At 47.3% G+C, this 24,900-nt stretch overlaps 1 protein-coding gene and 1 long non-coding RNA gene across 2 annotated transcripts; one reads left to right on the top strand and one right to left on the bottom strand.

The window, feature by feature from the left end:
- Positions 1-17,312: 17,312 nt before the first annotated feature.
- On the bottom strand, positions 17,313-22,228 carry LOC140394075 (uncharacterized). The gene is made up of 3 exons (XR_011935814.1): positions 21,940-22,228; positions 21,714-21,841; positions 17,313-17,575 (listed from the first exon to the last, which is right to left on the bottom strand). It is a non-coding gene; the product is annotated as an uncharacterized lncRNA (long non-coding RNA).
- A 138-nt stretch (positions 22,229-22,366) lies between these two features.
- Positions 22,367-24,080, top strand: arl4cb (ADP-ribosylation factor-like 4Cb). Its single transcript, XM_072480887.1, has one exon. It carries the CDS (start codon positions 22,679-22,681, stop codon positions 23,255-23,257), a length of 579 nt encoding a protein of 192 aa, XP_072336988.1. The 5' UTR covers positions 22,367-22,678; the 3' UTR covers positions 23,258-24,080.
- The last annotated feature ends 820 nt before the right edge of the window (positions 24,081-24,900 follow it).

The raw sequence follows: 24,900 nt of genomic DNA, 5'->3' as shown, positions 1-24,900 counted from the left end.
TGTGTTGTTTTGGGTACTCAGGAAGAGCTTTAAATATTTTGGGATTTGGCTAACTCCCTTGATCTCTGGTTTAAATAAAGCCAATTACCCTCAACCTCTTGTTGCTATTGGATCTGTTCAATTGTCCCAGGAAACCTTTTACTTTCTTTAATTATATTTGTTAATATACTGAAATGAATGTTGCACTCTGTTAGAAGTTTTCCAACATACTCCCTTCCACTTCGGAAGAAAAATGTATTCATAAATGATGTCTCCCTGAAGAGAAACGTATTTGTCATACCCAGATTCAAAATGCTGTTATTTGCCAGATTGTTGTGCCACATGACAGTCTGTGAGAGAAGCCTGGTGATTTTATGTGGATCTTACTGGGGAAAGGATCAATTTGCATTGTTTCCATTAGCTATCATTCGCAGGCGAGCACAACTGGGACTTCTGCCGTATTTACATACACATATTCATTGTCCGATTTAACTGGTATAATTCACTCATGTCTTGTCAAAAACCACAAGTATGGAAGGAAGACTTAAATTATGAAGAAAGGTTTAGCAGGTTGGGCCTGTATCTATTGCTGTTCAGAATAACGAGCGGTGATCTTATTGAAACATAAAAGATCCTGAGGATACTGGATAGGTTGGATATCGGGAGGATGTTTCCTCTTGTGAGGGAGACTAGAACTCAAGGACACAGTTTAAGAATAAATGGTCTCCCTTTTAAGATAGAGATGAGAATAGATTAGGAGAATCTCTCAGAGGGTTATTAGTGTGCGGAATTCTCTTCCCCAGAAAGAGCCTAGATCATTGACTATATTCAAGGCTACGTTAGATAGATTTTTGATCGACAAAGGAGTCGAGGGTTGGAGGGGGTGGAGTGGGGCAGGGAAGTGGAGCTGAGACAATAACCCAAATCAGCCATGACCTTATTGAATCAGCCATGACCTTATTGAATGTTCAAAGGGTTGAATGGGCTCCTCCTGTTCCTATGTCCCTATTTCTTTAGGACCTTCATGACCTCAGGACGTCCTAATGAAGTAATTACACAGCCCAGCATGTAGGATACACAGTCGCTAATTGCGTACAGGAATCTCACATATGCAGTGATATTGATAGTGACCAGATTATTTGTTTGTATGATATTAATTAGAGGACAAATATTAGCCAAGACTGCAGGGAAAACTCTCCCACTCTTCTTCCAGATAGTGTTGTGTGATCTTTATGGCTGACAGACAGAGATCTGGTTTAACATATCAAAGATGGCACCTCCAACAATGCAGCACTCCACTGCAGTGTCAGTCTAGACTTTAGTGTTAAGGTCTCTGGAGTGAGGTTTGATCCAATAAACTTCTAACTCAGGGGCAATACAAATAACTAACTAGCCCAAAAAACTGCAGACAGTGCAAATATTCTTTGATCAGGGAGCTCCGCAAATCTTCCAATGGTCGAACAGCTGGAATATTCTGTACCTTCAGCTCCCTGTTCCATGTTCTCCTGTTTTTGGCCCCAGATGCTCCATAAAAAGAGAGCAATAAACAGCTCAGTGTTTCATTCCATGTACAATGCAACATAGTCATTAGCTCCAGGGATGTTAGCGTCATAGAGTCATGGAGTTTTTACAGCATGGAAAGAGACCCTTCGGCCCATCTGCAGCAGAGATCAAATACCTATCTACTCTGGCATAGTGTCATCTCCTAATAGTATTCTGTGGCCTTGGAATTGAACAGCAAGAGAGAGATCATCTCACTCTGACTACACCCCTGAGCGGCCAGGGCATGAGCATCGTCCGATTGAATCAGATTGCATTTAGGTGAGAATAGAACATAGCTAATCGCGTTCATTAGCTTCGCGATTGCGAATATCAATGTAATTTTGGAGAGAAACATGGCAATCAGGAAGGTTATGCACCAACATCTGGACAGGTTAGCTCCATATTATTGGAGTTCTAGACTCAGTGGGAATGATAATTTTGGGCAGCACGGTAGCATTGTGGATAGCACAATTGCTTCACAGCTCCAGGGTCCCAGGTTCGATTCCGGCTTGGGTCACTGTCTGTGCAGAGTCTGCACATCCTCCCCGTGTGTGCGTGGGTTTCCTCTGGGTGCTCCGCTTTCCTCCCACAGTCCAAAGATGTGCAGGTTAGGTGGATTGGCCATGATAAATTGCCCTTAGTGTCCAAAATTGCCCTTAGTGTTGGGTAGGAGTACTGGGTTATGGGGATAGGGGGGTTATGGGGATAGGGTGGAGGTGTTGACCTTGGGTAGGGTGCTCTTTCCAAGAGCCGGTGCAGACTCGACGGGCTGAATGGCCTACTTCTGCACTGTAAATTCTATGATAATCTATGATAATCTGCTTTTGGAAATTGTCCTGATGATGTTCAAGGGAACTCTCACACTGTCTCACCCACATGTTGGCTCATTAAATAGGAATGTTGGTTACACATTTGTATGCCTACTTTTGGGGTGAGAGGCAGGTTGTCAAAGCCGTCACAGTAAAAATATGTTTAAACACATTAATGACGCAACTAAACAAGGCCCCATTGCAATTTATAATGGACTGGTAGCTTGTTCCCTTCCTGCACAGTTCTGAATTGATACTAGAAAGAGAATCTTTTCCAAATGTGGCAGCAATGGGGGTTTATTGAAAGTGATGCTGACTTTACACAATGTTTGTGATATCCTGGAGCTTTGAATACTCTGTTTTTGCATGGAATTATCAACGGTTTTCTATTTTGAAAACATTCCACTTTGAAAACCGAGTGCTGCAGCATTATCACAAAACAGAGAAAGCAGTAAACTATGTACAGACCATGAAAACGAACATAAAATCAGGCATTAGGGCAGCACGGTAGCACAGTCGATAGCACTTTTGCTTCACAGCTCCATGGCCCCAGGTTCGATTCCCGGCTTGGGTCACTGTCTGTGCAGAGGCTGCGCGTTCTCCCCGTGTCTGCATGGGTTTCCTCCGGGTGCTCCGGTTTCCTCCCACAGATCCCGAAAGACGTGCTGTTAGGTAATTTGGACACCCTGAATTCTCCCTCAGTGTACCCGAACAGGCACCGGAATGTGGTGACCAGGGGATTTTCACAGTAACTTCATTGCAGTGTTAATGTAAGCCTACTTGTGACAATAAAGATTATTATTATACTATTCAAAGTGTGCAATCTGTGAGCAGGACAATAATGTCATCAGTAAGATACCGAGGGCGCGATTCTCCGCTCCCGCGCCGGTTGGGAGAATCGCGACGCCGGTCCGACGCCCTCCCGCGATTTACCCAAGCGGCGAGAACGGCCCCGTCGAGTTCTGCACGGCGTAGGCCGGAGAATCGCCCTGGAAACCCAAAATGGCGATTCTCCGCTACACCCGCTATTCTCCGGCCCGGATGGGCCGAGCGGCCTGCCCAAAACGACGGCTTCCCGTCGGCGCCATCCACATCTGGTCACTGCCGGCGGGAACAGCGCGGGAACGCTGGGGCGGCGGCCTGTGGGGGGCGAGGGGGGTTCTTTCGCCGTGGTAGGACTCAAAAGGGGTCTGGCCCGCGATCGATGCCCACCGATCGGCGGACCGGCCTCTCTGAAGGAGGACCTCCTTTCCTCCGCTGCCCCACAAGATCCATCCGCCATCTTCTTGTGGGGCGGCCGCGGGGAGGACAGCAACCGCGCATGCGCCGCTTTTACCCGGCGCCAAGGCCTGGCGCGCGTAAATGATGCGGCGCCGCTCCTAGCTCCCCGGGGGCGGGAGAATCGGGGTCTGGGAACGGCCTCCGACGCCGGAGTAAAACATTCCGGTTTTCACTCCGGCGTCGGCACTTAGTCTCCAGATGGGAGAATTGCGCCCCGAGTCTCTGAGCACTGAGGGTCAGTTTAGCTCAGCTGGCTGGACAGCTGGTTTGGGATGCAAAGTAAAGCGGGATCAATTCCTGTACCAGCTGAAGATATCCATGAAGCCCCGCCTTCTCAACCTTGCCCCTTGCCTGAGGTGTGGTGACCCTCAGGTTAAATCACCACCAGTCAGTTCTCCCCATCAAAGGGGAAAACAGCCTATAGTCATCTGGAATTATAGCGACTTTACTCACTTATTTTACTAAGTAATTCTTAAAATACATTCCGCCAATGCTGCTTTCACTCACTGACCTTGCTTGGTTCTCCTGATTGCTCATTGGCCTATGTCAAATCATTGCCTTCATATTTGGAACATGACCAATTCCACCGCCTCGTCCAATTACTGGGGAGCTGTCCTAGGATTCAGCTGGTAATAAAACAGGCTGCCTGTTACATGGGAGTGGTTAAGGCCCCAATTGGGGGCAATTTTGTGGCATTGCTGGAACTTTCTCACCAGTGAAGCTGCCCCTAACTGTGTGTACTGGTGGGGGTTGAGGGGGAGGAACGGCTGTTGTAGCTGGAGGCTCCATGCCCCAGGACAGGGCCACGTGGGTGAAAGGCTGCAATGATGGCCACGTCCAGTCCTACAATGGAATCCCCATGGCCCTATCAAATAATGGAGTCTTCAGTGCAGTCCTGTTATTACTGGTCAATGGAGGCATCTCCATGTTGACTTCTTCAGATGTGGCTGACTCTGCTCCAGAGCTGCCAGCCCCATGAGTGGGTCTGCTACACCTGCCGTCCTTAATAGGAGGCTGCCTCCCAGTGGATTGCATTGCTGACAAGTGCGGACTCAAGACCCACATTTCGTCATAACCCCAGGGTCCTGAAAACTGAGGGAAAATCAACAGTTTGTTAGATCTGGTTTGCTAACAAAATTTGAAATGATCTGTAATGACTCATATTAGATCAATGATTCGGCCTTACATTCCCAAACTATGCCCTAAATATAAAGGTTTAACACATTGCTGAGCTGCTAAACCAAATAAGCAAGATGTATGCAGGTGTGTCTACATGTGTGTGTGGGTGTGCACGCGTGTGTGTGTGGATGTGTGCGAATGCATTTTGTGAGTGCATGCTTGTGTGTGCGAACGCATGTGCGTGTGCATTCATGTGTGTGAGTGGGTGTGTGCCACATGTGTATATGCATATGTGTGCATGTGTGTGTGTGGGTGGGCATGTGTGTGTGCATGTATGTGTGTATGCATGTATGTGTATGAATGTGTGTGTGTGCATGCATGTCTGTGCGTATGTGTGCGTTTGCATGTGGGTGGGTGCGCATGTGCATGAGAGGCTGGTTTAGCACAATGGGCTAAATAGCTGGCTTGTAATACAGAGCAATGCCAGCAGCGCGGGTTCAATTCCCGTACCGGCCTCCCCGAACAGGCACCGGAATGTGGTGACTAGGGGCTTTTCATAGTAACTTCACTGACGCCTACTTGTGACAATAAGTGATTATTATTATGTTTGAGTGTTGGTGCATGCATGTGTGTATGTGTGTGTGCATATGTGTGTGTGTGCATGCATGTGTGTTCATGCATATGGGTGGGTGTGAATGTGTGTGTGCATGCATATGTGTGCATGCTTATGTGCATTCATATGCATGTGTGTGTACATGTGAGTGTATATGAGTGTGTGTGCATGCTTGTATGCACGTGAATGTGTATGTACATGCTTGTGTATGCATGTGTGTGTGTGCTTGTGTAAGCACGTATGTGTGTGTGTATTTGTGTGGCGATGGTGCTAAAATTAGGAGGGGCGGTCATATAATAAAGCAAAATACTGCGGCTCCTTGAAATCTGAAATTAAAACATAAAATGCTGGAAAAACTCAACAAGTCTGGCAGCATCTGTGGAGAGAAACAGAGTTAACGTTTGAAGTTCATGGGACTCTTCTTTGGAACAGAAAGCAGATAGGAATGTGATGGGTTTTACGCTATTGAAGGGGGAGAGGGGAAGGTAGAATGAAAGGGAAGATCATGAATAGGTGGAAGCGGTGGGGGGGCGGAGAGAGATTAAATACCAAAGATGTCATGGGGCTAAAGGCAAAGCAAGTGTCAATGGTTGTAATAAAGAAACAAAACATAGGTCGGGAGTGACTGTTAATGGCAAGATAATGGACAGTTCTCTGTGAAAGCAAAAACATGAAAACAAGATACAGACAAGCACTTTGCAAAAAGACAAATTGAAATGGGAGACAGTGTCTGACAGTGTCCCAGGGTCTGAATTTGCTGAATTAATGTTGAGGCCGGAAGGCTGTAAGTGTCTAATCGGAAGATGAGGTGTTGTTCCTCATGGTTAATCTCCTCGGAACAATGAGAGCCACGTTCACTGGGATTGACACTGCGGTTGATGCAGTACTGCCGAGTTAGGGAGCGGAATAGATGAGAGGTGGTTTCAGTTCCTGACTGCTGGAGGCAATGAGCTCTGAGTAAAGTGCGTTGTCGGCGATGACAGGAAAGAACTTGGAGAATATTCACTTTGGTGAAGTGCCTGAAGACTGCAAGCTGCTGTATCATTGCACAAAGCCTTGAGTAAACAGAAGGCAAGAGAATACAAACGTTAATGTAACACTCCTGCACATTCTGTCGTCTTTTGTTGCTACTGCTTCTATAAGCACTTTTTGCATTTTATGCTCTTGATGACTTTGTGGATGGGGTAGTTATGTTACTCCGTCTGATAGGTCCTAACAAGCATTCAGATTGCACGTACTGTGTGCCGATTTTCCACAGCTCACCTGCTGATGTACCGGGAGTATGTTAAAGGGGATTGTGAATAATGGCAGTAACTCAATCCTTGTATCACCTGACATACTCTGCTCACTGCACTATTCCAGCCTGAAACACAGACACCAGCTTTGTTCCCAGCTGAACGTGCTGTCCTGGTTCAGTGGAATGTGAAACAGTCACTGAGGTGTGTTTGTGTGGGAAACTCACAATGTATCGTATTCAACAGCAGCATTCAATGAACTGACAACATCTGAATCCTGCAGAAACAAACAGTGTGAGTGTCTGACAAGTGGAAATCGTTCTCGTAAAGAGGTCTCCTCCTCAGGATCCTACCGAAAAGTTTCGGGAAGACTCCCTTCCTTTGAGGAGTGAATTCTATTCTCCACGAGGTGAAGAATATCAGTGTGGGGAACAAAAACAGAGTTCACGTACTTTGCTTTTTATCCCTTCGTTACTAGATATCATTACATTTCCCACTTTACCTAACAACGGACAACCTTGCTTTAGAGGGGGGTACAATGATTGTTCATTAGACAGATTCCTGGAATGTGGGGATTGTCCCGTGAGGAGTGTTTCTGGTTAATGGGCCTCACAACCCTGGAGGTTAGCGAAATGTGAGGTGGTTTCGTTGAAATATATAACACTCTGAAGTGGCTTGACAGGGCAGAGGCTGGGAGGTTGTTTGCCCAGTTTGGGGAATCTCGAACACTGGGGCACAGGCTCAGGATAAGGGGCTGGTCACTTAACATTGAGATGAAGAGAAATGTATTCACTCAGAGGGTGGTGAGTCTTTGGAATTGTCTGCCACACAGTGCTCCACCATTTAATATTCAAGGCTGTGCCTGGTACATTTTTAGAGGCTATGGGAAGTAAGGGATATGGGGATAGCCCAGGAAGATGGAGCTGGGGTAGGAAGATGGGCCATGATGGTTTTGAATGGTGGAGCCAGCTCAAGTGGCTAAATGGCCTTTTCCAGCTCTGATTTTCTCAATGCTTTTAAGTCCTGATGATCAATCTTATTGCAAGAGCGGCTTCAAGGGTGATTTATCGTCACATTTTGCACAATTTGTTTCCGCTTATGGATGTCAAACTGTTTCAGAATGGCTTTTAAACAATTTTTTATCTCTTCTGCTGTCAACAGAATTGATTCCCAGTTGTCAATGCATTGAGATTATAATGATAGAAATCCACACTATGCAAGTAGCAATTGTGACAAAACCAGTGTTGGTCTAATGAGTAATAATATATATTAACACCTTTTTTTGCCGTTTCTGGTGCATGAAGCAATACAGTAAGACATTGTAAGGTCTACTGTCACTATGGGAATGCTCTGACTGTAGAATTTAAACTTGTAACACCCAGTTGCACTGATAAAAACCGAGTCTCGTTTTTCCAATTGCCTTTCAACTTTCCCATACTGGACATGGGCCTCACCTGTCACGACCGGATGAGAAGGACTGAGTGGGCTCACCTCCATTTTCAACCCCTACGATTGGTCGCAACAAAGGTTTGTTGAAATTTGTTTTCCCAGTGTATTCCTTCCCCAGTTTAAATGTGTTTACTTTTTATTTAAAAAGCCAATCAAGCCAGGGTTGCTTGAGACAAAGAGAGTTTTATTTCATTAATTTTGAGGGGATGTAGGTCAAAATTTATGCCCATCCGTAATTGCCCTTGAGAAGGTGATGGTGAGCTCCTTTTTTGAGCTGCTGTAGTCCATGTGGTAGGTACACATATTGTGCTGTTAGGGAGGGAGTTCCAGGATTTTGATCCAACAACATTGAAGGAACGGAGATATATTTCCAAGTCGGGATGGTGAATGACTTGAAGGGGGACCTCCAGGTGGTGGGGTTCCCAGGTATCTGCAGCTCTTGTCCTTCTAGATGGTAGTGGTTGCGGGTTTGGAACGTGCTGCCTAAGGACCCTTGATTAGGTCATACAGTGCATCTTGTAGATGGCACACATGGCTGCTGCTGTGCGTCGGTGGTGGAGGGATTGAATGTTTGTAGAAGGGATGACAATGAAGTGTGTTGCTTTGTCCTGGATGGCATCGAGCTTCCTGAGTATTGTTGGAGCTGCACTCATCCATGCAAGTGGAAAGTATTCTATTACACTCCTGACTTGTGTCTTGTAGGTCAGGCATTGTCAAACTCGGGGACGTGACCTGCGGGTGGGTCGCGGGCGGGTGTCGGGAGGGTCGCGGAGCCGTCCGTCGCAGCGCTCCCGATCGCGCAAATCTGCGCGCAACAGCCACAGCGGCTGGCTGTTAATAATGCCGGCTGCGAGCGGCCTTCAAAATGGGCGGGAACATGTAAAAAAAATGCGGCCGCAGTGCACATGCGTGCCGGATCATCGGCGTGCATGCGCAAAACTATGCGCATGCGCGCCGATGATCGGGCACGCATGCACAGTGTGGCCGCTTTTTTTTAAACGGCCGCAGCTTTTTGCTTTACAAGTTCGGGGAGGTTTTACTCATTTTATTCATTTAATTTTTTTTTTCATTTATTTTACTCATTTTATTTTTACAAGTTCGGGGGGGGTTTATTTGATAAAATTTTACCGGAAAAAAATGCAGAACTTTGGACAGATGGAGACTCCATACTTTCCGACACCGGAAGGCTTCACCTTCATCCAACAGGTTCCATTGGAGGAGTGTGTACGAGGGCCAAAGGGACCCAAAACCATTTCCTCCATTTTTGTCAGCAGCAAACAAGGTAAGAGAAAATGGTGGGTCGCGCAGGTCGGCCGGCGTGGGTCGCGAAGGTCGGCCGGCGTGGTTCGCGAAGGTCGGCCGGGTTGGGTCCCGAAGGTTGGCCGGTTGGTAAAAATGGGTCCCCGGAAAAAAAGTTTGAAGAACATTGTTGTTAACGGTGGACAGGCTTTGGATGGTCCTGAGGTGAGTTATTCACCGTGGGGTTCCTCGCTTTTGACCTGCCCTGGTAGCCACAGTATTTTTATGACTGGCCCAGTTCAGTTTCCGGTCAATGGTAACCTCCAGGATGCTGATAGTGGGGGATTCAGTGATGGTGATCACATTGAATGTCAGGGGGTGGCGGCTTGATTCTCACTTATTGGAAATGGTCATTGCCTGGCACTTGTGTGGCACAAATGTTACTTGTCAGCCCAAGCCTGGATATTGTCCAGCTCTTGTTGCATTTGGACACAGACTGCTTCAGTATCTGAATGGTGCTGAATATTGTGCAATCATATATAAACATTCCCACTTCTGACCTTATGTTGGAAGGAAGGTCATTGATGAAGCAGCTGAAGATGGTTGGTTCTAGAACACTACCCTCAGGAACTCCTGCAGTGATGTCCTGGAGCTGAGATGGTTGACCTCCAACCACCACAACCATCTCCCTTTGTGCCAGGTATGACTCCAACCAGCAGAGAGTTTTCTCCCTGATTCCCATTGACTCCAGTTTTGCTAAGGCTCCTTGATGCCATACTTAGTCAAATGCTGCCTTGATGTCAAGGGTAGTCACTCTCACCTCACCTCTGGAGTTCAGCTCTTTTGTCCATGTTTGAACCAAGGCTGTAATGAGGTCAGCAGCTGAGTGACCCTAGCAGAACCCAAATTGAGTGGCCGTAAGCAGGTTATTGCTAAGCAACTGCCGCTTGATAGCACAGTTGATGACCCCTTCCATCACCTTACTGATGATTGAGAGTGGACTGATGGGGTGGTAATTGGGGTTGGATTTGTCCATGTGTACAAGCCACACCTGGGCAATTTTCCAAATTGCCAGGTGGATGCCAGTGTTGTAGCTGTACTGGAACAACTTGGCTCAGGAGCATAAGTCTTTAGGACTGTTGCCGGAATATTGTCAGGGCCCATATCCTTTGCAGTATTCTGTGCGTTCAGCCATTTCATGGTATAGAACATAGAACATAGAACATAGAAAATACAGCACAGAACAGGCCCTTCGGCCCACGATGTTGTGCCGAACCTTTGTCCTAGATTAATCATAGATTATCATTGAATTTACAGTGCAGAAGGAGGCCATTCGGCCCCTTGAGTCTGCACCAGCTCTTGGAAAGAGCACCCTACCCAAACTCAACACCTCCACCCACCACCAAGGGCAATTTGGACATTAAGGGCAATTTATCATTGGCCAATTCACCTAACCCGCACATCTTTGGACTGTGGGAGGAAACCGGAGCACCTGGAGGAAACCCACGCAGACACGGGGAGGACGTGCAGACTCCGCACAGACAATGACCCAAGCTGGAATCGAACCTGGGACCATGGATCTGTGAAGCAATTGTGCTATCCACAATGCTACCGTGCTGCCCCAATCACGTGGAGTGAATGAAATTGGCTGAAGACTGGCATCTGTGATGCAGGGGTCGTCCGGAGGAGACCGAGATGGATCATCCACATGGGTATTCTGGCTGAAGATTGCTGCGAATTCTTCAGCCTTGCCTTTTGTATGCATGTGCTGTGCTCCTCAACCATTGAGGATGGGGGTATTTGTGGAACCTCCTCCTCCAGTGAGTTGTTTAATTGTCCACCACCATTTGGTGGCACGGTAGCACCGTGGTTAGCACTGTTGCTTCAAAGCACCAGGGTCCCTGGTCCAATTCCCAGCTTCGGTCACTGGCTGTGCAGTGTCTGTACGTTCTCCCTGTGTCTGCGTGGGTTTCCTCCGGGTGCTCCGGTTTCCTCCCACAAATCCAGAAAGACATGCGGTTAGGTGAATTGGACATTCTGAATTCTCCCTCCCTGTACCCGAACAGGCGCCGGATGGCGATCAGGGGCTTTTCACAGTAACTTCATTGCAGTGTTAATGTAAGCCGACTTGTGACACTAATAAAGACTATTAATTGTCACAAGTAGGCTTACATTAACTCTGCAAATGAAGTTACTGTGAAAAGCCCCTGATTGCCACATTCCGGCGCCTATCGGGTACACAGAGGGAGAATTCAGAATGTCCAATTCACCTAACAGCACGTCTTTCGGGACCTCTGGGAGGAAGCCGGAGCACCCAGAGGAAACCCACGCAGAAACGGCAAGAACGTGCAGACTCCACACAGACAGTGACCGAAGCCGGGAATCGAACCTGGGACCCTGGAGCTGTGAAGCAACAATGCTACTCACTGTGCTTTATCATGGCTAGATGTGACAGGGCTGCAGAGCTTAGATCTGATCCACCGGTTATGGAATCGCTTAGCTCTATCGATTGCTTGCTGCTTTCCCAGTTTGGCATGCAATAGTCCTCTGTTGTAGCTTCAGCAGGTTGACAACCTCATTTTTCGGTTCCCCTGATGTTGCTCCTGGTATGCCTTCCTGCACACTTCATTGAACCAGGGTTGATCCCCTGACTTGGTGATAATGGTAGAGTGGGGGATATGCCGGGCCATGATGCTGCAGATTGTGGCTGAATACAATTCTGCTGCTGCTGACGGCCCACAGCACTTCATTGATGCTTGGTCTTGAGTTGCTAGATCTGTTCGAAGTCTATCCCATTTAGCACAGTGGTAGTGCCACACAACACGATGGACTGTATCCTCCATGTGAAGACGGGACTTTGTCTCCACAAGGACTGTGCAGTGGTCACTTCTACCGATACTGTCATGGAGAGATGCATCTGCAACAGGCAGATTGGTGAGGGTGAGATCAAGTATGTTTTTCTCTCTTGTTGGTTCTCTCATCACCTGCCACAGTCCTAGTCTAGCAGCTGTGGCCTTTCGGACTCAATCAGCCCGATCAGTAGTGGTACTACCGAGCCACTCTTCGTGATGGACATTGAAGGCTCCACCGATTCTGCACCCTCAACACCCTCAGTTCTTCCTCTGAGTGGTGACCAGCATGGAGTTCTGATTCAGCAGCTGAGGAGGGGGTGCGGTATGTGGTAATCAGCAGGAGGTTTCTTTACCGATGTTTAACCTGGTGCCATGAGACTTCATGGGTCCAGAGTTGATGTTGAGGATTCCCAGGGCAACTCCCTCCCCACTGTATACCACTGTGCCACCACCTCTGCTGGGCATGTCCTGCTGGTGGTTAAGGACATACCTTGTGATGATGGTGTCTGGGATGTTATCTGTAAGATATGATTCCGTGAATATGACGATGTCAGGCTGCAGCTTGATTAGTCTGTGAAAGAACTCTCCCAATTTTGGCACAAGTCCCCAGATGTTAATAAGGATGTTGCAAGGTCAGCAGGGCTGGGTTTGCCATTGTCATTTCCGGTGCCTAGTTCGATGCCGGGTTGTCTATCCGGTTTCATTCCTTTGGGTTTTCTTGGTAGCAGTTGAATACAACTGAATGACTTGCTAAACCATTTCAGAGACTATTTAAGAGTCTGGAGTCACTTGCGGGCCAGACCCGGTAAAGATGGCAGATTTCCTTCCCTAAAATACATTAGTGAACCAGATGGGTCTTTTATGACAATTGACAATGGTTTCAGATGTTTTATTAAGTTTAGGTTCCTCTATCTGCCATGGTGAGATTCGAACCCAGGCCTCCAGAGCATTACCCTGGGTCTCTGCACCACCGCCTCCTCAGTAGGTTTATTTGCCACCGAAACCTAAGAAAGAATAATAAAGCTGAACACACATTCACAAAAATCAGGGGCAGAATTCTCCATAAGCGTCGCGATGTCCGCCGACCGGCGCCAAAAACGGCGCAAATCAGTCGGGCATCGCGCCGCCCCAAAGGTGCGGAGTCCTCCGCCCCTTGACCGGCCGAGTCCTAACCTTGAGGGGCTAGGCCAGCGCCGGACTGATTTCCACCCCGCCAGCTGGCGGAAGTGCCCCGCCAGCTGGCGCGGAAATGAAATTTCCGGCGGGGGGTCCCGCCCCAGATAAGAAAGCTAAATGTCCAAATAAAAGTGAAAAGGAATATATAAATTCGTCCCTTCATGTTCGTGAGGCATAGATGGTGGTATGTTGTAGCCGTTAGTTAAGTGATTTCAGTAGACCCTTGGCCTGCTTGTCTTTGCAGGAGTGACCATCCTTTTATTCCTGTCGATTGCTTCGCACCGATAAAACCCAGCAAGAGGGAGAGAGAGGTGGATTGCTCGAAGAGAATTCTTCGAGACAGGATCTACTCCCATTTGGAAGCAAATGGACGTATTAGTGAGAGGCAGCACGGTTTTGTGAAGGGAAGGTCGTGTCTCACTAACTTGATAGAGTTTTTCGAGGAGGTCACTAAGATGATTGATGCAGGTAGGGCAGTAGATGTTGTCTATATGGACTTCAGTAAGGCCTTTGACAAGGTCCCTCATGGTAGACTAGTACAAATGGTGAAGTCACACGGGATCAGGGGTGAGCTGGCAAGGTGGATACAGAACTGGCTAGGTCATAGAAGGCAGAGAGTAGCAAAGGAAGGATGCTTTTCTAATTGGAGGGCTGTGACCAGTGGTGTTCCACAGTGATCAGTGCTGGGACCTTTGCTCTTTGTAGTATATATTAATGATTTGGAGGAAAATGTAACTGGTCTGATTAGTAAGTTTGCAGACGACACAAAGGTTGGTGGAATTGCGGATAGCGATGAGGACTGTCGGAGGATACAGCAGGATTTAGATTGTTTGGAGACTTGGGCGGAGAGATGGCAGATGGAGTTTAATCCGGACAAATATGAGGTAATGCATTTTGGAAGGTCTAATGCAGGTAGGGAATATACAGTGAATGGTAGAACCCTCAAGAGTATTGAAAGTCAAAGAGATCTAGGAGTACAGGTCCACAGGTCATTGAAAGGGGCAACACAGGTGGAGAAGGTAGTCAAGAAGGCATACGGCATGCTTGCCTTCATTGGCCGGGGCATTGAGTATAAGAATTGGCAAGTCATGTTGCAGTTGTATAGAACCTTAGTTAGGCCACACTTGGAGTATAGTGTTCAATTCTGGTCGCCACACTACCAGAAGGATGTGGAGGCTTTAGAGAGGGTGCAGAAGAGATTTACCAGAATGTTGCCTGGTATGGAGGGCATTAGCTATGAGGAGCGGTTGAATAAACTCGGTTTGTTCTCACTGGAACGAAGGAGGTTGAGGGGAGACCTGATAGAGGTATACAAAATTATGAGGGGCATAGGCAGAGTGGATAATCAGAGGCTTTTCCCCAGGGTAGAGGGGTCAATTACTAGGGGGCATAGGTTTAAGGTGAGAGGGGCAAGGTTTAGAGTAGATGTACGAGGCAAGTTTTTTACACAGAGGGTAGTGGGTGCCTGGAACTCGCTACCGGAGGAGGTGGTGGAAGCAGGGACGATAGTGACATTTAAGGGGCATCTTGACAAATACATGAATAAGATGGGAATAGAGGGATACAGACCCAGGAAGTGTAGATGATTGTAGTTTAAACGGGCAGCATGGTTGGCACGGGCTTGGAGGGCCGAGGGGCCTGTTCCTGTGCTGTACATTTCTTTGTTCTTTGTTCTTTGTATTGGGGTAATTTAGTAGACTGATGCTTCTTCTTGCTTTTGTCACTGCCAAACACTGGTCTTCAGACCCAGTTCTAAACTTATTTATCTGTGTATTCCCGAGAGGGGAGATAGGCATGTCTTGCATTTAAAGTCCATTTTGCATTTAACACTGTTGGTTTCTGAGATCTAAACCAACAGGAGATGGTTTCTGGGTGTCTAGTGGGATGTAACTGGCTGTGGAGACAGTTTCCATTGCCTTCACAAACAAGGGATTAAAGTCAAGTCTTTCGCATTTTCCGCACCTCTGTTCCAAGTGTCTCTGTTTGAAGTGGGCCTTGACACCTCTTGAGGTGCGGATCGCTATGTCCTCTCAGGACAGGTCTTTCCGTACAATCCACATAGGAATTTGTGACTTTTCTTGTATTTCTTTAAGAAACACAGGTATTCTCTAAACAGTTCAATATGTTTGTGATGAAGTTTTAGGCCGCCCCCACTCTGACATCATGTGGTTTTGGTGAAGCACGTTAGGATAACCGCCTTACCTCCTGCTTGATGTTTGTGATCTGCTACATATCTACTTTGGGCCGCTAATTCTGCACATGTTGGCACAGATTTTACATTCCCTGGGGGCGAAGATGTGTTGAGGGACCTTCAGAAGTCTGCAGGCAAGGGCTGCATGAGAATTGACAGGAGGGGCTGGTTTAGCACAGGGCTAAATCACTGGCTTTGAAAGCAGACCAAGGCAGGCCAGCAGCACGGTTCAATTCCCGTACCAGCCTCTCCGAACAGACGCCGGAATGTGGCGACCTGGGTTCAATTCCGGCCTCGGATGATTGTCTGTGTGGAGTTTGCACTTTCACCCTGAGTCTGCATGGGTTTCCTTTAGGTGCTCTGGTTTCATCCCAAAATCCAAAGATGAGCAGATTAGGTGGATTGACCATGCTAAATTGCTCCTCAGTGTCCAAAAGGTTAGGTGGGGTTACTGGGTTACAGGAATAGGCTGGAGGCATGGGCTTAAGTAGGGTGCTCTTTCTAAGGGCTGGTGCAGACTCAATGGATCGAATGGCCTCCTTCTGCACTGTATGGAATCTACTATTCTATGACACGACGAGGCCTCTCGCTTGATTTTTGTCACATGTTTCGCCTCACGAGATCTCACGAAATCTCGCAAGGCTTCATGATGTTGCCCTCAATGGGCGTGATCCGGATTTGTATGTTCAAGTGAGTAGTTTGTCTCACTTGAATACATCTACGCCAGTGTTGCCCAAGGCACAGGATTGAACAGCCTCGCCTGGACCAGGTGTTATGGCATTTGGGGAAGTGTCTCCAAGGCAAATGAGGGCCCCTGGGTGGTCGGGCACTGGGCAGGGTAGTGCCCGCTGGAACTTACAATGCCACCTGGGCAGTGGCACCCCTGCCAGGGTGCCAGGTTGGCAGTGCCCAGGTGGCATTTTACCTGTGCCACGGAATGGGCTCAGGGGTGCCTTGCCCTTATGAGGTGGGGTGCGGGATGCTTTCATTTCAAGGACTCCCTAATTAGTAAGTTGGGGCATTGGGTGAATCCAGAGGCTGCGGGGTGGGCTTAGGGGGTCGAGAGATCAGGGTGTCATTTCACCTCTTGCACTGCCGAGCTGAGCTATGAAATGTGTCTAAGTGTGGAAATTAGTCTTTCTATTGCCTCTGCGGAGCGTTCCTTGACAACAAGCAGAGTCCTATTTAATAACAGGGTCACTCTCGGCACTACAAGCACCGGGAAACACCCCACAAAACGTGGCCAAAATGGGACTTTGTTGTTTTTCCATTAAATCGCGCCCGTTGTTTCCCCTGACATTGATCTTCTTGTGATTGTCTGATGAGCACAAAATGAAAAGCTTCGACCAAACGTCTTTTTTTCAGCAACACTCATGTTCTGTATTATTAAACGACCATTTGGATAATAAGCTTTTTTATTCTTCATGCCAAAATGGACAATTTCACATTTTCCAACACCATACTCCTGAATTACATTGCCTCTCTTTAGTCTTCCTTCCAAATTGCTTTAACCTCTCCACACTAAGCAAAGGACCACCCCATGTCATTCTGTGTATTTTGGTTTATTCGGTTTATTGTCCGGCTTTGTTTGTTCGTGGCAAGTGTCACAAAGGCAACAGAGACTCCTTTAACTGAATTATGTAATCCAAAGTGAAGGGATATTGAGTTTGTTTTCTCGGCATGTAACAAAGCAATTTACATTTGTACATGCGTCATGCCCAGAATAATTATTATCTGAGTGAGTTAGCCTGGATTAAGATGGAAAAGAGCCAACAGTTTAAATATGGAGAGTAATAGTCAATATGTCACAACTCACAGAAGAAGGAATTCCAGGGAGTGAAATATTTATTAGAATGGAACTAAGGGGTTCACACCTTTAGAGTAACAGATTTTAGGGTTAAGCAAAGGTCTGTCTGTGTCGCTAGGAACCATCATGGCCAAATTCAGCAGATGTCAGTTTTTTAATCAGGACTTTATCTCCATTCCTCTCTCTCCAAATATTTCCAGCATTTTCAGTTTTCATTCATTTCTGCGGTGCCGCAATCCAACGTTGGGAAGAGGTGCTCGGTGAGGTGGATTCACTTACAGGGCTGTGGGGAAAGATCAGGAGAATGAGATTTGCTGGTTAGTTCTTTCTGCTCTAGGCTTGAAACACAGCAGGCCAGCCAACATCCGCGGGGGAAAACAAAGTTAACATTTTAGGTCAATGACCACCCGACAGAATTGAAGAGAGATAGAAACGGAATGGTTTCCAAGCCAGTGGAGGAGGGGGAGGGAGAGACAGGATAAACAGAACGAGAGCTCTGTGATAGGGTGCAGGGCAGGGAAGTTTCACCAAAAGATTTCAAGTTGCAGCAGTTGTAATGGGTATAGTAAAGAAACAATGGCTCAGAACCTCTGATGTCCAGGGGGTCGTCCACAGGCAGTCCCCCAGAAAATGCACCCTCCCAGAAGTCCCTAATCAAGGACTGCATGGGAATTTCCTGGGGAGTTTAAACTTCCTTTTGGGCAGTTACCCTGCACTGGGAACCATTCAGTAATCTGATTTCAATTGGAGACTTTGGATAGTTCCGACTCTCATAGGGGGGGTGGAGTTCCTAAAATGCATCCAGGAGAGCCTATTATGCCAGTACATAGAGAGTCCTACAGGGTTGGGGTTGATGCAGGGCCCAGTTTTAGGGAATGAAGCCAGGCAAGTAGTAGAAGTTTCAGTGGGGGAGCATTTTGGTGACAGCGACCAGAACTCAGTAGGATTTTGTATTATTTTTTTTAAATTTAGAGTACCCAATTATTTTTTTTTCAGTTAAGGGACAATTTAGTGTGGCCAATCCATCTAACCTGCACACCTTTCTGTTGGGAGGGTGTTATCTACACAGACACGGAGAGAATGTGCAAACTTCACACAGACAGTGACCCGGGGCTGGGATCGAACCCGTGTCCTCAGCGCCGTAGACAGCAGAGCTAGCCACTGTGCCATTGTGCCACCCCTACTCAGTAGGATTTAAGGTAGTTATGGAAAGGGACAAAGATGGACTGGAAATAAAGTTTCGAATTGGGAGAAGGTCCAATTTTAATAGGAAAGGACAGGATCTGGCAAAAGTCGACTGAGTACAGTTACATGTAGCATCAGAGCAGTGTAATTACTTCAAAAAGGAAATAGAGAGAGCACAGGGCCAACATGTTCCCATAAAAGTGAAGGGTGGGAGCAACAAATCCATAGAACCTTGGGTGTCAAGGGATACTCAGGATTGGATAAGGAAAAAAAGGGAGGCTTATGCAGATGCCAAGGATTCAAAGCAGCGGAAGCCTGATAGAGTGCAGATGGAGAGCAAAGAGAGGGCATGAAAAAACACTGGCGGGTAAAATAAAGGAAAATCCAAATGTATTTTATCAGTATATTAAGGGCAAGAGGATGACCAGGAAAAGAGTAGGGCCCATTAGGGGCCAATGTGGCAATTTACATATAGAGCCAGAAGACATAGGTGAGGTTTTCAGACCCAGTTCTAAGGTGTACTTTGCATCTGTGGTCACTATGGAGAAGGACGATGTAGGTATAGAAATGAAGGAATGGATTGTGATGCACTTGAACAAATTAACATTAAGGGAGGCGGTATTAACAGTTTTAACAGATTTAAAAATGGATGAATCCCCAGGCCCAGTAGAGACGTAACCTAGGCTGCTGTGGCAGGCAAGGGAGGAGATTGTAGGGGCTCTGATGTTAATTTTCAAACCCTCTGGCCACATTATTCAAGACGGGAAGTAGGGATGAACCAGGAAATTACAGGCCAGTGAGTCTAACTTCAGTGGTTGGGAAACTGTTGGAAAAAATTCTGAGGGCCAGAATTAATCTCCACTTGGAGAGGCAAGGATTAATGAAGGATAGTCAGCATGGCTTTGTTAGCAGGAGATCATATCTTACAAATTTGATTGAATTTTTTGAGGAGGTGACTAGGTGTGTAGATGAGGGTAGTGCAGTTGATGTAGTCTACATGGACTTCAGTAAGGCTTTTGACAAGGTCTCACGTGGGAGACTGGTCAAGAAGGTAAGAGCACATGGGATCCAGGGCAATTTGGAAAATTGGATTCAAAATTGGTTTAGTGGCAGGAGAAAGAGGGTGATGGTTGAATGTTGTTTTTGTGAGTGGAAGCCTGTGTCCAGTGGTGTATCGCAGGGATCGGTGCCAAAGATCCCTTGCTGTTTGTAGTGTACAATAATGATCTGGACATGAATGTAGGAGGCATGATCAGTAAGTTTACAGACGACACAAAAATTGGTAGTGTGGTAATAAGTGAGGACGAAAGCCTTAGATTCCAGGACAAAATATATGAGCTGGTTAGATGGACAGAACAGTGACAAATGAAATTTAACCCTGAATGGTGTGAGGTAATGCATTTTGGGAGGACTAACAAGACAAGGGAACATAAAATGAATGGCACGTCCATAAGTCCCTAAAGGCAGTGGGACAGGTAGATAAGGCGGTTATGAAAGCATGGAGGATATTTACCATTATTAACCGAGACATAGAAAATAGGAGCAGGAAGGTTATGATGGAGTAATAAACTCTGGTTAGGCTACAGCTGGAGTACTGTGCGCAGTTCTGGTCACCACACTACAGGAAGGAAGAGGGTGGAGAGGATGTAGAGGAGATTCACCAGGGATGTTGCCTGAGCTGGAGTGTTTCAGCTATGAAGAGAGACTGGATAGGCTGGGGTTGTTTTCCCTGGAGCAGAGAACGCTGAGGGGGTCCTCATTGAGGTGCATAAAATTATGAGGGACACAGATAGGGTGGATAGGAAGGAACTTTTTCTATTTCTAATGGGGTAAATAACCAGGGGCATGGATTTAAGGAAATGGGCAGGAGGTTTAGAGGGTATTTGAGGAAAAACTTTGAGGTGGGAATCTGGAACTCACTGCCTGAAAGGGTGGTAGAGGCGGGAACCCTCACAACATTTAAGTAACATTTAGATGAGCACTTGAAATGCCATAGCATACAAGGCTACGGACCAAGTGCTGGAAAGTGGGATTAGAGTAAATAGATGCTTAATGGCTGGTGTTGACACAATGGGCTGCAGGGACTCTTTCTGTGCTGTAAAACGCTGTGATGCATTTGCAGAACAGTTACACAGGAAAAATTAAAAGAATTAAAACCACTTCGAACTCCAGGTTGACTATGGTACTGACAACACCCCTCGCCACCACTGGAATTCCCAATTAGCCAGGACTAAGCCTCCACCCCCAACTACCCTCCTGATCCCCTAACTTACTCCCACCCCGATACCCTTGACAATATCCCTGCCTCTCAACACACTCCCTGTCTATGCCCCCACCCCCTGACACCCTAACTATGCCCCGAGCTTCCTCCAACCTCCCACTCCTCCTTCTACCCTCCAGACCTGCCTAATGTCTCCCGGCAATAACCCCCCCCCCCCCCCCGAACTATCCCTTTGCTTTGCCCCACACTGCAAGCCACCCTGCCCACACAACCCTCCAAACACTCATGGCAACTTACCCCCCCATCCCGTCCCGTCCCCTCCCACCCCATCCCTCACACTTACCTTCTCCTTCATTGGCTTCTCAAAGTGGCTGGACCTTGAAACGCACCTGCTTTACAGCAGCGAATGCTTGGTCGGAAGGTTGGGTGATAAATGTTCAACTACCTACTAAATTAATGAAGGGCATTCCGACAGTGATCCCCCAATTTGTCCAAGTGACCTTCTTCTGGTCGGTGTCAGTTATGTAACAAGGTCAAAAATATACTTGCCAACTTAATTTTATAGAGTCACAACAGTGCTGAAGGAGGCCATTCGGCCCATCAAGTCTGCACCGCACCACTGAAAGAGCACCCGATCCAGGCCCACTCTCCTGCACATCTCTGGGCACTAATGCATGGCCAATCCACCTAACCTGCAGATCTTTGTACTGTGGGAGGAATCCGGAGCACCCGGAGGAAACCGACACACAGTCACCCGAGGCCGGAATTGAACCCGAGTCCCTGTTGCTGTGAGGCAGCGTTGCTAACCACTGTGCCACTATGCTGCCAAGGGAGGAGCTTCCAAAGCAGATGAATAGTATTTGAAAGAATGGCCACATGACCAAGCAGGGGTTTGGGAGGAATATGGTGGAGGGGGAGGGGTCCAGGGTGTAACACAGTGAACACTGGCTCAGGCTACAATCAGACACCTCACATCACACACCTCCCCTGAGAAATTTTGAAAGCTTTTACATACCAGGAATTTCTTTGAAGGCTTTCAATTCATGCAGGAACCTCTCGCGTGCAGCAACATCTGGACAAATAGCTGCGAGGCGAATAACCAGTAAATCTGCTGCACGAGGTTACTGAGGGAAGAATGTTGATCTGGAAGAAGAGAAATATCCCATTTATCAAACAGGGCGGTGGGACAGTGAAAACTCTCAGCGAAACATTCAGATTTCACGTCATTCTAGGCAGTTCACCTCACAGCACAGCACCTGCGCCTGGTCACAAGCGGACACTGGCATTTTCGTGCAGTGCAAAGATTCCCTTTTTGAGAGTTTAGCAAGAAAAACGAAGACGTTTGACAAATATATACATATCTATTTTTCAAAATGCAAAGAAATAGCTCTGGGTTTCCAAGCGGAGCTGGCGGATTTGGAGCAGATTGCTGAGTGTCGTGTTTGGGTTTTTTTGTGTGGGGAAGGGTTTAACAGTGAGGTTGGCACTGACAGGCAGCAGGGGTTGGGATAATAAGTGAGAATGTGTCAACCGCACTGGGTGATGCGAGCTCCGGGAATCGTGTATTTAAATAACTGGGTGGTGCTAATGTGGAGCCAGGATCCTGTGCAGGCGGAAGTTACAAAGTGATCTGGGGGGGATGTTACTGCGGTTCTGTGTCATTACTGTCTGTGCACCGAGAGAGAGAGGGAGGGAATGACTGTCTGCAGCACAGACCTCTGCACTTAGGTACAGCCAGGCAACCTCAGAGAGACAGAAGAATCTTTCCCCCCCTCCAGTCCCTGCAATTCACAGCCAAGTCAGCACAAGGCTTCTCATTGCTCAGGTCTGGCTGTCTGAGGGGCAGTGAGGATGTGATTTGAAAGCTCCAGATTTATTTGTGTTGAAGGTTGTTGGGTTTTTTTGTTTTGCGGTGGAGAGGGATTTACAGGCTGGACGTTGTCTTCCAGCCCTCGCCGCCGTGTGGGGAGTGTAAATAAAATGGGCAACAGCTTCTCCAACGTGTCCGCCTTCCAGTCGCTGCACATTGTCATGTTAGGGCTGGACTCGGCGGGGAAGACCACCGTGCTGTACCGGCTCAAATTCAACGAGTTTGTCAACACGGTGCCCACCATCGGCTTCAACACGGAGAAGATCAGGCTGAGCAACGGCACCACCAAGGGCATCAGCTGCCACTTCTGGGACGTGGGGGGCCAGGAGAAGCTGAGGCCCCTGTGGAAATCCTACAGCCGCTGCACAGACGGCATCATCTACGTGGTGGACTCGGTGGACGTGGACCGGCTGGAGGAAGCCAAGACGGAGCTGCACAAGATCACCAGGATCTCGGAGAACCAGGGCACCCCTCTGCTGGTCATCGCCAACAAGCAGGACCTGCCCAGGTCGCTGCCGGTGAGCGACATCGAGAAGCAGCTGGCGCTGCACGAACTGTGCCCGTCCACCGCCTGGCACGTCCAGCCAGCCTGTGCCATCATCGGCGAAGGGCTGCCCGAGGGCATGGACAAACTCTACGAGATGATCGTGAAGAGGAGGAAGATCCTGAGGCAGAAGAAGAAGCGGTGATTCGATGCCAGGACGGCTGCTGCTGTGACACTCACTTTGTGATTTTAGAGCTCCAGATGTACTGTAGAAAACGTTCAGATCGATCTATATATGGAAATATATATATTTATTTAAGCTAAATGATACTGAAACAATCGCCAGATAGATTGTTATGATATGACTACTGTTACAATAGTGTGCGAGCAAAGAGAGAGAGAAGCAATATTGACCCTGCTTCATGCACCGCTCCTGACCCCAGCTGCAGCACCAGGGAATGTGCAGCCGCTTTGTTAGTATTTGTATTTGCTTTCCCTCCAGCAACAGAGGTCAGCTGGGTGAGACTGGGTTCGCCACAGGCCAGGACGACCGGAGAGACAGAACTCTGGTCACTTACATGTGAAGGCTGCTCACCCATTTCACATGTCCAGTCATTCACCGTGCTTCACCCCCCCCCCCCCCCCCCCCCCACCCCTGCAACTTTGTTTTAACTGTCGCTGGATGGAAGCGAAACAAGAATTGAAATTGAATTCTGCTTCACTCGACCGCTGGCTTCATGGACCTGTTGTGAAAGGCACCTGTGAGCTTCCAAGCACTGGGAGGTTGAGGGGCGAGGGTATGCTATTGTGAAAAGGGAGACTTGCCTTTTGTAGCTCGATTTTGCTCATATCCCTTTAGCCAATGATTAAACTGAACTAGGTAAGGCTGGCCCTCACCTTTGATTCATCGATGTACAGTAATCTATTTATCTGCATTTGATACTTTAAAATGTCTTTTATCAACACGGTTGACAGTAAGGATGAATGATAGTCTTGGGATAATTAAAAAAAACCTTGTGTTAAAAGAATCATGTGGTGTCTTCTGTCCTTGGTGGAAACCAGTTCTCTTGTTATTTTTAAATTGACTGACCCAATTCCCATTCCTCACGGTGCCTGGTTTAATATCATTTTACCCCATTGCATTCTCATTGCAATGAGAAGCGGATATTTTGCACCTCAACTTGTGGGAATTTTAAGGGTAAACGTGTATGATTAGGATTGTTTTTACAATTATACCATTTCCAAAACATGGCAATAAGTATTTTGCAGATCCAATATTCTGAGGAAATAATAGATCACACATCATTTCCCTCAGTATCCGCATTAGGATTTGCAAAATTGAACCAACTTATGTAGAGGGAGCAGGACATTTATTTTAGAATTGTCCTGAGGAATTCAGTATGCTGGGTGGAATGAATGTTTTTTCTTTAAATGGAATTCTGGTGCAAGGAATATTTTTTGAGGAAGGATTGCAAGTGGTAATTCTCCAGAAAATCTTTTTTTGTTATTTCTGTTGAGGAGGCTGTGAGGCAAAACCGAAAGGTCCTTGATCCACAAGTGGGGCTTTTTGTGTAGGACACACCATAGCTGAAGGGCAGGAAAGAAGGTAAATGAGCTGGTAAAATCGCAATCCCTTGGGACAAGAGGCAGAGAAACCCATCCCAGTTTCTGATTTGCACACTGCTGATGGGATCGAATCTCCTGAGAAAATCACTACAGAGAGGGCAGACCATACTTAGTTTTGATTTTAATGATTTACTTTTGGACGAATTGCAAGTCGTTCATTATTTCCGTGCTACAGCCATACCCTTCAAAACAATAACAAAAACCCCACCAAGTGAGGATTTG

This window comes from Scyliorhinus torazame, chromosome 2 (genome assembly GCF_047496885.1).
Source record: "Scyliorhinus torazame isolate Kashiwa2021f chromosome 2, sScyTor2.1, whole genome shotgun sequence".
Taxonomy (NCBI): domain Eukaryota; kingdom Metazoa; phylum Chordata; class Chondrichthyes; order Carcharhiniformes; family Scyliorhinidae; genus Scyliorhinus; species Scyliorhinus torazame.
This window is presented reverse-complemented; position numbering and strand designations above follow the sequence as displayed.